The sequence below is a fragment of the Buteo buteo genome, chromosome 27 (assembly GCF_964188355.1).
Source record: "Buteo buteo chromosome 27, bButBut1.hap1.1, whole genome shotgun sequence".
NCBI lineage: Eukaryota > Metazoa > Chordata > Aves > Accipitriformes > Accipitridae > Buteo > Buteo buteo.
The window spans coordinates 5940092-5954866 of NC_134197.1; the positions used below are offsets into that span (position 1 = coordinate 5940092).

The 14775-nt window shown below is 42.4% G+C and overlaps 1 protein-coding gene across 3 annotated transcripts in view; it reads left to right on the forward strand.

Moving 5' to 3' along the window:
• MAD1L1 (mitotic arrest deficient 1 like 1) overlaps window positions 1–14775 on the forward strand; it is a 375955-nt gene that overhangs the window by 153838 nt on the left and 207342 nt on the right. For all 3 annotated transcript variants that reach the window (XM_075058834.1, XM_075058837.1, XM_075058835.1), the window contains exon 12: window positions 6854–6994. In XM_075058834.1, the coding sequence (XP_074914935.1) occupies window positions 6854–6994 (141 nt within the window). The remainder of the gene's footprint in view (window positions 1–6853; window positions 6995–14775) is intronic.

Below are 14775 nucleotides of genomic sequence, written 5' to 3' on the forward strand. Positions count from 1 at the left end.
GTTCAACCTTAATGTTACGGCACCTTTCCTAGACTCCATTATGAGAGCATCAGAAAAAGTGATGAAAACCATCAGTTGTGAGAGACAGGGATGCTTAATTCCTGGTTTACTGTGTGCTTGTGGTTACAGAGTACATGAGTCTTTCTGACCTCTCTTCCACGTATTCAGGTTAGATACAGATGGCGGTACCTGGACTTCTTTATAGGTTAAATCCATCTTCAGACTCCTGCAATAGCCTTCTATTGGCTTGAGGGGCAAAAATGCAGGCAGAGGTTTCATATATAGAAAGTCACATTCGAGAGGTAAGGATATTTTGAAAAACCATTCCCTAATGTTCTTGTCAGTGCAAGGGTAGTGAAATCTGCTGCATGTTTTTATGGAGTTAACGGGCTTTTTTGTAAATGCTGTTTTAATTGAGGTCTTGAGTAGAAAGTCAATGGTGTGTGTATACATATGTGTCTGCAGTCAGTTCTAATTTGCAAAGTAATGTGAAAATAGGTCAGCCACAGAGAGATATGTTGGGAAATGGCTGTAGCTGAGAAGGAAGCTATTTGGAGGTTTGGGAATAGAAAAATTTGGTTTAAAGATGATTAGTACAAAAGTTAAGGGTGGTAAGAGGAAGGGGAGCCATTTGCCTTCTGGTGATAGTAGATGCTGCTGTAGACAAGGAGGATTTGAAAAGTTTCTGGTAATTTAATTTTTGCTGGATTTATTTGGCATAGAACTCTTGGGTTTTTTGTCTGTTCTGGAAGGCTCAATTAGCTCTTGTTAGCAGTGCTCCAAGAGGGTCAGGAGCTGAGGGGATGTAGCTCCTTTAGATGCGTTCCTGTAATAGCCAAGTCTGACCTAATGTGCCTTTAGCCACAGCTCTGCCTTCAGGCCCCTGTTTCTTGGGTCTTGCTGTCACTTTGTTTTTACTTTTCCCCCCCCATTTTCCATAAGGCAATGGGATGTGAACAACATAGTCTTTGAAGAGGGAAGCCTAATTACAAAATAAGGTTTAACAGTGTATCAATTCCTTATCGATTCCTCCAGCCATCAGATTGGGGCAGAACCTGTTAATTGTCAGTAGCCCTGTGCACGTTCCCTGGCTAACGCTTTTCCGTGGTGTATAGGGCAGCTGCCTGTATCCCAAGGAGCTTGAAGTGGGATGCACATGGTTCCTGTGAGGAAGGTGCAAATGGGCAGTTTTGAGAAGGGGTAGATGCCAAATGATGCTGCAGCCTATTAATGGTACCTGGTGTCTGTGCTGCTACACAACATGCAGGGCTCTCTGCTTCGCTTTCATGGATTCCATCACCTTGATACAAATTAGTTTCTCTAAATTACAGAGATGTTATTGAATAGTAATCCTCCTCTTTGATAAACACATCACTGAAGTTGAGTTTTATCACATTTATTGTTTGCCTTTATTCAGCAGACAAGTTACCTGTCAAAGAAGGAAATTAGACTGGTTTGATATTATTCATATTAAGGCTCATTTGATTGTCTCGTGTCCCTAATTCTTCTCTAGCTGCTTGCTATTTTATTGTTAATGTTTCCTTCAAGTATTTTGTGAGATACCAAAATGTTGAACTGATATATAATTGCCAGAGTCTGCATCTTCTCATCCATCCTTATTTTAAAAGGTTGGATCTGTTCCTGTGTCCTATTTTCAGGACCCGTCGTGCCATTTGTGAGTTCATCAAAAATAGTTGCTCCTGGACCAGAGATTACCGTGACTAATTTTTGAAGTATCCTAAGGGTATATTTTGTCAATAGGTCCTGACACAGTCTAATAGATTTAAGTTGTCTTCAGTTATTTCTGACCATATTTTGGCTTATGTTCCCACATCTCACACTGCTAATTTTACTGATGTTAAACATCTGGTCAAGCCCCAGTTACCATCTCCCTTTTTCTTTGTATGTATTTGTATAGCTTAAAGCAAGAAAGCATAGACCTCTGTTACACAGTCATCTTTCTCTTTTTATTTGTGTTTTTACGAGGAATAGTTAGCTAAATTATACCTGATTGCAAATAGCATCTGTTTGATGTTGAAGCTCCATATCTTGCTTCAGTCTCAAAATTTTCTCTTATTACAACTAATTTGGAGTTAGGAGTCTGGAGAGGAAGAGGAGGGGGAAATCTTGCCACTGATTTCTTATAATGAAGCAGTCTATTAACATTCTCCAAAAATTATCATTAATTAAACAAAAAAGCTCATCTAATGCTAGGAACAGGAATATTTCTGTACCATCAAAAAAGCACTGAGTGGGAAATATCATTATGATTCCACTTTACAAAGTCTGTCTCCTCTGCCAGGCTCTAACCCATGCAGAAGTGAGAGAGCAAGTGAGCTGTGCGTTTGGGTTGTGGATTAATAGTTGAAGTTCACTCGTGTGGAAATAAAGCAGATTTTACTGTGACTAGAATCTGTCATTAAAAAGCCATTATCGGAACCGACCGGCACAATTCCTGCTCTTTCATTGCTAATGACAAAACAATCTGTTCTTTAAAAAACAACAACCCCATATTTTCTTTCAGAGAATGGTGCAGGAGACTTACCAGAACAGAAGCTGGGTGAACAGAGGCAGTTGAAAGATTTATTGATCAATAAACCAAACAATTACAGCTTGTTTTATAAAAGGAAGAAAAAAAACCCAAACCCAAACCTCAGGCCTGCAAGCAACACTGAGACTCTAATAATGATAACTCTGGCATCCAGCTTGAAACGATAAAAGTCAATAGGAAGATATAGGATTTCAATAAAATTATGACACTAGATAAACTTTACCCCAGGAACAAATTTTCCCTGGGTGTGTGAGTGACTTCAGTTAGATTTGTAACTTTAATTTCTTTCTTATTGATTTTTCTTTTCTTCAACTAATTAGAAAGTCTGTGGTGAATTGTGTGTATGTGTTTGAGGAGGGGCTAACGAGCATCAACAGGAATAGGGCCTGAGTTTATATGTATGTATATAAGGTCAGATGGCTTTTTAAATTTTTTTGGCTATATTTTACTCTTCAGTTGCTTCCAGTACACAGCTGGGAGTCACTCTCATACTCCTCAGTGTGCGGGTATTTGAAGCTGCAGGCTGCCCTTGGAGCTGTGCGGTAGCACTGCTTCAGTGACATGGGGGATATTGGTAGGGATGATGGTGATGGGGCTTTTGTGAATAGTTCTCAGGTCTTTCCCTAAAATTAACCCAAAAGGCTTGGAGGAGCCCACTTATATTACTGCTGTTTCTAAACCCCTCTGGTAGCCCTCTAAGGGAAAAGAGACTTTCCCTTAGCTTCAAGCTAATTGCCAACCAGGTTGAATTTTGGCTTTACATAGAGGGAACAGAGGAGCTGGTGGGAGGACTGGAGAGAAGCTTTATCTTAAGGATGGCAGTTTGCAGAGGTGCCAACCTGTACTTTCCCATAGCAGATTTTCATGGGATTAGCTCTAGTTTTTGGTTAAGATTGCAAAACGTGTTTTCCTTTTTGTTACTTACGCAATAGTAGGAGGCGTATTTGGTGAATTCGCTGTTGCTGGCAGAAGAAAGGGAAACTGTTCAACCTGTGAAAAAATCAATATCTTTCCTCTTTTTCAAACTTACATCTCCTCAAACACAGCTGCAAGCTGCTGCACCAGTGTTTGCTGTAGGGCATTAATTTCCTAGGTTTATAATAAACATCAAACCCAATCTGCTTTTAGGGCATGTTTAGAGTAAGCTGCATTTCTGTTCTGGTGTGATTTAAAACTAGTCAAGGTGAAGAGCACCTGGAAGTGTACCAGTGTAAGGTCCATGGTGAGTTAGCAGAGATGCCCTGTGCTGGGTAAATTTTGGAAATTCCCAGAGGAACTGCTTTTTAGTAATTCTGATGAATACTGTCCTGATAGAAAGCAGGAAAGCAGAGGTATTGGAAAAAGGTTAGAAAAGGCATCTGAAAGTCCCTGGGGAGGTTTTTGATGGGGCTTGGGGAATATCCTGTTGTGTGGGATGAGGAGATATTGCAGCAATTACTAAATTAGGATTACATTTCAGGGAATTTTTAGACAGAGGACTTCTCAACAAGAACTTCTGTTTCCTGCCAAACTAACAAGATCTTTAGGAGGGAGGGAAAAGCTTTCAGTAAGTGCTCTTGATGGGGAGAAATTTAAAAAATGGAGCTGGGGACCACTTGTTGGAAGCTGAGAATTGATTTCATTACAGTATTAATATTTAGAAATAATTAAAGAGGAGAACTAAACTCCAGGATCAAGTGTTTAGTTGTACTGCCCTTTATTTCAGCTTTTCAGCACCTTTTTTTCCAATACAGCTTGTTCTGTGTTTACTGTGTGTGTTTTCTCTAGAGAAGTTTACTCTTCCTTTAAGAGAAAGGCTTTGAAGGGCAAAGTCTGTAGCTGATTTTAAGGGAAAGACAGCCTGTAGGGATGTCCTGCTTGCATGCAGTTTTCCCATCCTAACATGAAAGCAGAAGTTTGTCCTCCTTGGAGCTGAACAGCTTGGGGAACGGCTAGGATCTTGCTGGGGATGACTTGAATGACCTAATATTCAGCAGTTAATTGGAAGCCAAGTGTGATGGGAATTGCTAGAGGTCCTGTTTGCTGTTGCAAAAATGCTAAGGATTTTGGGACTGCACTGCTGTAATGGAGAGAACATTCCAGTGTTAAATTATCACATCGATGAAATATGCTTAGTAGAAAATGAGTATAGTGGAGCAGCTAGGAGTAGAGAAAGAGAGAGGATGCTGTAATTGCAGATCTAATTGCAACAACATGCAAAGATCAAACCAATACCTTCGCTAAGCGCTGTCATTACGTTCTCTTCTGTGCTCTAGACAATGATTCTACAATAAATGGGGAATGAAAGTCATCTGCGCAAAAGCAGTTTGCCTTATGGAGAGTGGACTGGGCAGGCTGGGTGATGTGTGTGTACGTTGGAGGGGGAGGAGGAGGATGGAGCGATCCTGTACTGCTGCCTTTCTGCTAAACAAGTTCATTATAAGGCAGGTGTCCTGGGGCTGGGTTTGAGTTTTCTCCTTCTGCAGTAACATGGAAGTATTTCCTTTCATATGTCTGTCAGATGAATAATTCTTTCTAAACTATGGTAAAACCGTTCTTTCCTTGGAAAAGTATTTCTCTACACTCAGACCTGAGCAAGGAGCTAGTAATAGCTTCTAGTACAATTTATGTTAAAACCTGTTTTTCTTTATTATTTTATTATCTCTGTTCCTTCAGCCTCAGGCTGTCCTTTGGTCTTGGGGTCCTTTTACCTGCTGACCAACCCAACCATCTTGGCTGACCTTTCAATCCATGACGTGCTCTGAACACACGCTGTACCTCTGGCAGTGCCCCTCATCTTATTTTCACACCTTAAATTTGAATGTTCCTTCCCTTTTCCAAGCATACACTTGCTATCCATGTTCAGTCTTTGACCTTTAGATTTGAAAGGAGGAGATAACCTTTGTATACAGGCTTGCTTGGCTGAGCAGTTAGCATCACCTTCACTATCTGAACTACAACCTGTTTCATTGGGGGACGTGAGAGGAAAGGATATTTTTTTTTCTACCCTGGCAATTCCTGATTTCCCCAAGAGAGCAGGATCCCAGCGAAGCATTTCAGCGCGGCCAAGCTGGGTTTGTGAAGTGCTCCGGGTTCAGTGTAGTGGCAGTGGCCTGGTATGGATGTGAACTGCACAGCTATAAAGCTGAGTGATCTTCTAATAATATTTCGGGGTTTTGTGGTGGCAGAATTCACACGAGAGAACTGGTTTGTCCAGAGCACTTGAGTATTTCTGTAACAGGGCAAGGTAGCAAACTTCAGCAATGAAGGGAGGCAGCACTGTAAGATTTCCTAGGAGTTTTTGTTCTTTGGATTTATACCCAGGGCCTGTGCTTCTTTGACCCTGTTCTGTAGCCTCACAAACATCAAGGTTCTTCCATGTAGTCAAAAGATAAAGCACTTCATCAGCTGCCTAATCCCTGTATGCATATTGCACCGTAAACGGTAATCTCCTTAAAACACACCTGATGTTTTGAAATTTTCAGCCTTTTGTCCCCATTCTTCTTCTCCATCAGTGCCTTGGAGGTGGGCATTAGGTGCTGTCTGAAGTTGGGAACGCTTTAGGAAATACTTCAACCAGGGGCCCACACAAAAAGTTTTACCTTTAGCTTTCAGCCCCAGCTTTATACCTGGGAGTGCGAACGCTCTCAGGGAGGGGAGAGGGATCCTCCTTTTTGTCTTTCTCTGCAAATGCTTGGTTAAAATTGCCAGCAAAGAGCGAAGTGAGCCACACATTTTGTCTGTGAGATATTAACCTCTGAAAAAGTATTTATTATAAACACTGAGCATTGCAGTGTTTTACAAGTGATAAGTCACATACCATTTAGAGGATATTTGCTCTCAGCCACTTTGTTCGTTGTCAAATCTGTTTCATTTCTGTTGTGACAATTCTGTTCGTTCATTGCTGGAACTCTTTGGCAGGAAAAATGTCAAGTACTACACTAAATATTTTGCTGAAGAAACCCATTCAGCCATGTTGAATTAGAATAATGTCTCCAAAAAGAAGGCAGGCTCTGTTTTCAGTTGCCATCTGCTTGTTAGAGTGCATGCATGTTGCTTTCCTGCAAGGGATATGTGGTTTTATATACACAAGACAGCCCAATTTTTCAGTTTTCAGAGCAGCAACATTTATTTTATTAGAACTCTGTGTTCATGTCTGTGGCTTGATGCCAATATGAAGACGATAGGTGTATATCCATTCAGGGTTTCTTTGCCATGTGAAGGAACAATGGGCAAAAATACCAAATATTGTTCTGGAAACCCTCTCCTCGGAGTGTGGTCAGGGGCTTTAACCCTAAAGGTGGTTTCTGTTCTTCCTGACAGGAGCGTGATGGGATGCGAGCAATTCTGGAGTCATACGACAGCGAGCTGACCCCTTCGGAGCACTCGCCCCAACTGAACCGCCGTATGCGTGAGGCTGAGGAGATGGTGCAGAAGCTGCATGCTCATAACACTGAGCTGGAGGTAATAAAGAACCATCATGCACTAACCCCAGGGGTGAAGTAGTTGAGACCTTTAAGATTGAATTGCCTAGTGATGTGGTCTGCTCTCACAGAAAAGAGATTTGCAAAATTCAGACTTCAAAATTCCAGGATCAATAAGACTCTCAAGTTATTATTCTGCACCTGAAGCTGGCAGGAGTCAAGAATAATCATCTTTGGGTGTGATGAGTCTGCTTTGTGTTAAGCACAGCTAGACTGCAGGGGTGGAGTCACAACTAGTCCCTGCGGGTTAAAGGGTTGCGTAAAGGACAAGTTGTATAAAGGGCAAGTAAAGGGGTAATGAATTGTAGCAGGTGTGGTGTCTTCTCTGTGGTCTAGTCTAAGTGATTCACTATATCGCATGTGTAGCAAGGCCCTTCTGTACACAGTGTGAGCAAGTGCGTGTTTCTAAGAGCTTTACTCCAAGGGTTGAGGAAGTAAAGTATGTGTCTGTTGTTAATTCTTTACTTCTTGGCATTGGGCCTGAAAACCCCAGAATACCAGTAACTCTATTATATGCTTTTTGTTAGGTTTTCTGTAAGAAAAAACATTGTCTCCAAAGATAGAAGTATTTCTTGAAGGAATTCTTGTATTATTTTTAGTTCTCTCTGAAAATTTGTAACCTGAAATGTGACTGTAATGAGGTAAATGTTAGCATGTGTTTGCCAAATAGTTCCTCTCTTCTCTGTTGTAGTTTGTTGTAGTGGAATGGGCTTTGTGGTCATGAGTTGAAATATTTGGAATATGTCTGTGATCTTAAAGCTTGGCAGTTTTATTACATAGGCTTTACAATAGTCATAAGTATGTGAGTTTTCCTTTCTTCATGCCTAGTTCCACCATTGTACAGATTTATAGATGTCATAATTCAAATGGAGTAAAACTTGTAGAAATTGATGCTCCTCGGGTTCATGTTCAAGCCGTAGAATGAATTGTCTTACTGTGCACAAACCTTTTTGTTGCTTCTGGCATCCTTAAAAACGCTCTGTTCTTGTGTTGGTAGGTGGGTACTTAAGTCAGGCAATACTGGCTCCAATGTCCTTTAAAGCCTTAGTAAGCAGAGCAGAGTAGTATGGTATCGATCAGTATCATGGTATAGACCCACTTCATCCCTGTTTCTCAGAAAAGGAATTCTGTGAAGTTTTGGGCAAGTTGATAGAGAAGTTAGCTGGTAACATCAGATGAAATGGAAATTTGCCTGAATTTGTCTGTCTCAGAATGTTTCTCTATGTTGTTTTTTGATCACTATTTTGCTTACCACCAGACAGAGCAGGATTAGATGATGCTGACATAAAATGATAGGTGGCTATTTTATCCTGTATTCTTAGTTGTTTCCAACAGTGGCTCTAGGTTGTTGCAGGGAGATTTCCTGAATTGTTTCCCTGAATGGGTCAGATGTGCATGGTGTCTTTGGGCAATAACGAATTACCCTTTCTTCTTCAGATGAAAGCATGGAAGAGCGTGCGAACCAATTGCTACACCCCTTTATTTATAGGGAACAAATTCTAAGTTTTTTTTCATGGATGTGGATTAAGGGCTACATGGAAAATTTTGGAAAGGAGCTGTGTTCTCTGGAGGTTTGTTTTGCGTGATGTCAACCTTTAAGCCTTTCAAAGACTTGCTAGAAGCAGGATTCAAAGACCTGATATTCCCCTTGTAAAGTAAAACTTCATACTGTGTTTGCCTTTCTGACTGTAGTGTTGACTGCTGAATCCCATCTGTTTTGAAATTTTGGGGGAAAGTTTTTTGTTTCAGTAAAAATCTGAAAACTGGAAAGGAAAATTGAGGTACAGGCAGGACTCCTGGTGTCTCATCATCAGGAGCAGCAGCTGTAATCAACTGTCTGTAGATCAAAGAACTGGCCGATAGCAGCTATTAATAACTTCTAACATAATGCTCTGCACCCTCTCAGCTCTGCTGAGCCTCTGTACAAATTTTAGAAATGTTGACACCTGCATGACTCATCTCACAAACAGAGGAGACAGCAGGAATGAGGCACCTTGGAGCCTCAGTTGTTTCTGAGATGTGGGAAAAACAGTCTCTGATGTGGAGGGCTGGGACGAGGAAGGAAAAAGGGAACTCGACACATTTAAGTCAAGTGCGGCAGAAGGGTCGGGGCATCCTGGGAGCCCCTGGTGTGGATGGGCTTGGGAGGGCAGCACACAATCAGCTTGTAGAGTGGCACAGAAGAATGAGAATAGCCCATCTGTGAGCATCACGCACGTGGCAGCAAAGCAACAATGTGCACAACTATTTCGATTAGATCCAGGTAAGGTCTGGGGAGGCTGCAAAGAAAGAGAGTTATGGATCTGAGCTGAAAAGGCCAGGCTGACACTATTACTTTTTGCTAGACTAAGTTTTTAACCAACTGTGTGGAAAACAATTAAATCCCTAGTTAACAGAGGATATACCACTGTGGGCAACCACAGTTATGCTCACAGAGGAGTGCTTCTGGCAGCTCAGCATGCACTGGGAATGCTGTGTGGTTGTTGCAGGAGCAGCCTTTGCACGGTCCCTGTGCACTGCAGGTATTGCTGTGGTCTAGGAGCATCCTGAGTTTAAAAAAGCCCTTAGAGCCTCTAAGGCAAATGCATCCTCTTGCATTACATTTTTTAGCTTCTACCTTTCAGCTTTGTTCATAAACCTTAAAATTCACACCATGCACCATGTCTCTCTTCCCTGACTTCTTTTATCAAGTTTTTTTCTCTTTTTTTGCTACAGAGTACTTAATTTACCAAAATCTCTTTCTATGCTCCCTAGCAGAGAGCCCTTTGATACTGTTTTTTTTCTGTTTCTTCTGGCTGCCCTAAACTGTTACCAGCAGCCCCACCTCTGAATAAGCCATAGAGGGAAGAAGGGATGTTCTTAAGAGGGATTTTTCCTTACTCTGAAAATGGAGACTTTCCCATCCATTCCAGCAGCAGGTCTGTGTGAGGCAGGAGGCTCTCTGGTGAAGATGGGGTGATAGTGATAACGCAGTAGGAAAGAGGAGGAAACCACATGGCACTAGGAAGATTTTGGGCTGAGGCAACAGCTTTTAACTCATTAGGGAGATGAGGTCTCTGATAAGTCCTTTGCTTGATGTATAAATGGAGGCAGGAAGCCGTTAAAAAGAACGCAGAGAATGAGAGAGGAGTGTGTAAGCCCTGGAGGGTTGCGTGTGAGTAGTTTATTAATGTATGCTGGGAGGATGGAGTTAGGTGATACACTGAGTTGTGCCTGACTCCCTCATTCCCCAGCCCTCACTGGGCAGGACAGCTGCTGGGAGCGCTGCTGCATCTGCATCGCAGACATTGCCTGGATTACAGGCACCTTTCTAGAAACCAAAATACAGAAGGATGCTTTCACCCCGGATCACTTCAGAGACGCAGTGTTGCTGCGTAAGAACTAGTCCTATCAGAGCCTGATGGGGCAGAAGACTGGAAGACAAAGAAAGGCTGATGGGGAACTTTTAAAATCCTCTTTGCTGATGGCTGATGAGAAAAGCTGGATCTCTAATGCATGGACATGCAAACACGTAGTCTGTTCTGGTACCAAAAATGATTGCTTTATGCTCCCAGAACTGCCCGCCCCCAGCCTCACGCCCTACTCTACAACACCGATCTGGTTGAAGAAAGCACTTTACAGAGTGTTGAATGTAAAGCAGGAGGGAGATGCAAAGCAGAATGCCATCTGAAATGGTGGCTGGAAAAGCAAGCAGGCTGTGTCAGCCTATTTCACGTGGTTAATGAAGTGTCACTCACCATCTTTTTAAAAGTGTGTTTTGGAACTGAAGAGGGAATGAGTTTGTCCCTGGCCAGCCTGCTATAAACACTTAAAATAAACAGAATTGTAGCCGTATTTATGTCACGGCATGAGTTTTTGTTTTGATACTGGTGGTATTAACAGTTTTCTTGCCAACCATGGTTAACTTTTACTACCTTGCTCCCATTACTTCTAATTTCAAGGTAAATATGACAAAACAAGAAGCTTCTGTCATGCAGCAGCTACTGTGAAAAAGCTCTGATGTGGAGTTTAGTGTTTGAAAAGTTAAATGCAGCTGCACAAAAGAGAAATCATCATAAATATAACTCCATTAATAGCGATTTTATTACAACACACTTGGCTCTGTATGAAACTTTAATGAAGAGAGATTTGCAGGGAAGACTCATGCTGACACCTTCAATGGTCTCCAGCATTTTTTACATTGAGAGATTTACACTGTCTGTGAGCACCATATGTACTCTAATCAGTTAATTATGAGTCTGACAGTTTCAGCACATGAAATGCCATATGTTCTGTGTTTTTGTTCCACCACGGGCATTACTGCTGACCTCAAAACTCATTGACCAATTATTGTCACCTTATCTGCACCTGATAACTGCCGCGCATCTGCTGGCAGTGAAAATTGGGCATTGTTGATTCTTGTGATGTTAGTCACAAATCCGCTCCTTGCAAAGGGAGTTACTTAGCAGTCACCCCGTGTTTAAAGTGCTTTAATTTAAGTGCGGATGCAATAAAATGTTTATTTCAGCTGTTAACAGTTCCTCCTTGTCTTTCACCCAGCTTCCCCCATCAGTGCTTTTCCACTTTTTTACCTTCTTTTTTTTTCTCTCTTTGATCCACACTTTATGTTTATCTTGCTTTATCCCTCTGCTGTATTTCCTCTCTGCCTCAAAGGTAAATTGCTTCTTTACATAGCAGAAGGGGTTTCTGTGATGATGGGAACTTTACAGAGAAATTTCCTCCCATCTGTGCAAGGTACAGAGGAGTTTGGTTTTATTTTCAGATTTCTTGTGCCTGCTTTCTCTACCTTTCTGCTGCCATCCAACCTTTGTACACTGTTTTTTCTCAGTGACAACTGTAAGAAACAGTGAGAAGATTACTCTGCTCGCTTTGGATGTCCGTAAGGAGCAAATCCGAGTCACTAGAGCTTTCCTGCCACTCCAGAATGGCATATGTTTCACTTGCCCAGACTTCTGCTGTCATTGTAGCATCTTATCTGTGACTCAAGTGGGAGAAAACAGGCTCTCTCTGGAGATGATGCTAATGTGGTCCATGCATCAGCTACCACTGATTGCTGAAGCAGTCACAGGGCTGGACATCATCTTCTGACAAAGCAAACACCTTGTCGAAATATCATTTTGAACCCGAACGCTTTGGCATCTCTTGGCAGACTTGAGCCTTCCCGGAAACCACTGCGGTCCTTTGCATTTCTTTTCTCTTCTAAAGGAGAGTAGGTCAGGCTCCGTGTCCTCCGGCAGTGCTGCAAAATGGATTATCTTGGGTTTTCTCTTCTTTCACATGTTTGATCTTCCTTCAGACCCGAGTGACCTTGTCAAGTCAGGGAGCCATTAGTTTCCTCCCCTCCCTTTTACACCTGCCAGTGGCTGTGGTTTGGGAGAGCACCTTGCAAATAACCGTCCTATAAATGAGGAAGTCAAGTCACGGAGGGGCTTAATGATTTGTTAAAGGTGACAGTCCCTGCTCTGTGGAAGAAGAGTGCCTCTTAAATCTGGTTGATGCTGCAGCAGAGCCTGTCTCTGTGTATCTGAGACTTTTTGTTTGGTCAGACTAGATTTTAAAACTCAATTACTATTAATTTTTTTGAGGACATTCCCCATTTTGCATCTGTACTGAAAGTTAGTAATTGATCAAGAGAAGTAGTCCATGGCACTGCCTTATGCTGGAGGTATTCTGCACAAACCAGCATTGTTTTCACTACAGATAGATTTTTACAGCTATTTTTAGTGTGCGGATGCTCTGACAGTTTAAGAATGGCTTTAACTCAGTAGTTCCTAGGGACCACAGCTAACTGGAAGCAAGCCTCCATCATTCTCAAGAAATGAGAATGTCCTGACACCAACTTGCATAGAGTAAATTAAATCATTGAGTAAGAAAATATCTGTATCTCTAGCCTGTGATAAGCTGGTTTATAGACAAACCCCCAGCTGCAGAACAACGAGCAGCTGTAAGGAACCTTTTGTCGCTCCTGGCTGCACATTGAAGTGTAGGCTATTGGAGTGCATGGGACAGAAAGGCATTTTCCAACTCTGCTGCTGTCTTGTGCTTCAAGTGCAGTAAGAGCAAGGGGAGAGATTGTAATTGCCATCACCTCTTGCTGCAAGTCATGCTTCTGGTGTAGATGCAGTCCATGACACTCTGTCCCTACTTCTTACTGACTAAATCATGTCTTGACTCTCTCTAAACGTAAAAATTTCTACTAATGATAAATATAAATTATCACCTGTGCTAGCAATGCAAGGAGTTTAGGATGGACCTCTGCTGTCTGAAGTGTTTCAGTCTGTGGGAAGCATACCGAGCCTAGGTGAGACTGTGCTAATGTCATCAACCTGCTGTCCAGGTGTGATGCTCCGAGGACATGGGAATGCTCCTGTACTCAGTCTCTGAAGGATCTCACTTCAGCCCCAGCAGATTGATAGATGCCAGCAACAAAAAGATTTCTGGCCCCCCCCCCCCCCCCCAACTATGCTCCCCTTCAAATGATCTCGGTATGAACAAATCCTCCTGTAGCCTTTTCTGGTGATGTTATGAATAACCAAGCACAAACGAGGCTTGACCTAGGGAATTTGGATTAGCTTCAGATGTACCTGGCTATAGGAGACAAGAGAAACAGATGAACTGGGTCTAAATTCCTACAGAAGATTTAAAATTGGGTTCTTTCTTAGTGATGTTTTGGAAAGAGGAGATAACTGATGTGCAGTTTTGAGTCATATTTACCACAATAGAACAGGGGAGAGCATTTCATATGGTGTCGAGAGCTTTAAAACGCTTTACACTGGAAAGCCTGCATGCCTGTGCCTAGAGATACAGGCTCTGCAATTAGCTGTCTTTAGGTGGAGGAGGAAGCAAGAATACATTTGGAGTGGGAGCAGTGGCCCCATCCGTGGCAAATGGCAGCAGACAAAGATGTCACATAAAAGATCTGCTTTTGTGCAATATGGTGCATATCACCTCCTGCTGCGAGTGTGCAGCTCTGGGAGGAGGGGGCTGAAATCGGGATGCAAGTAGCGCAATAATAACATGTCTCTTCCCTCACAAGCAGAAGACAGAAGGAAAAAGGCAAATTAAGCACCTTTGGGGAATGGGGTTAGGAACAGGTAGCTTCCAGCTTTTCAAAGGGAAGGCTTTGAAAATGTAGAAATATGTTCGTACGTCTTCTGTCGGTCTCTTGCTTGTTGTTGCAAGCCAGGCAGTGTAGAGGGAAGGGCTGGGAGTCGGTAGGGAGGTTGCTGGGCAGGTTCCTCTAGTGCTGGCACCATTTTGCTGTGTTGCATTCCACAGTTAAAGAACTGTTTGGGTTTTTGCAATGTTAGAGAAATACTCAACAAATAGGACAAACTGCATTCTGCATTTAATTCTGAGATTTAACCTCTTTGAATCTCTTTCAAGCTGGAAAGCATGGTCATTTTAGCACTGGTCTCATACATGTGGACGATGCGGCTACAGCCCATGTCATTGCTGTGCCACATGTCTGGTAGCAGGGTTTGTCTTCGGGGGTACGTGAGTGATCCTTGGATGGGAATGATCAAAGCTTCCCAACAGCTTCCAGGGTATGTGGTCTCTTTCTGGAGCAGGGTGCTGGGATCCCGCTGGAGGCAATGCCACATCCTCCGGAGCACTTCCAGCCCCAAGTTGCCTGAAGTGTGTGGTATGTGTTCATGTTGCTCACCACCAGATAAATATTTTGGTGCCTGGCTCATTAGTGATGGGAAAATTGGCCCATCCTGGCCAATTTCTCTCCAGACTAAAAAATGGGTTTGTTTA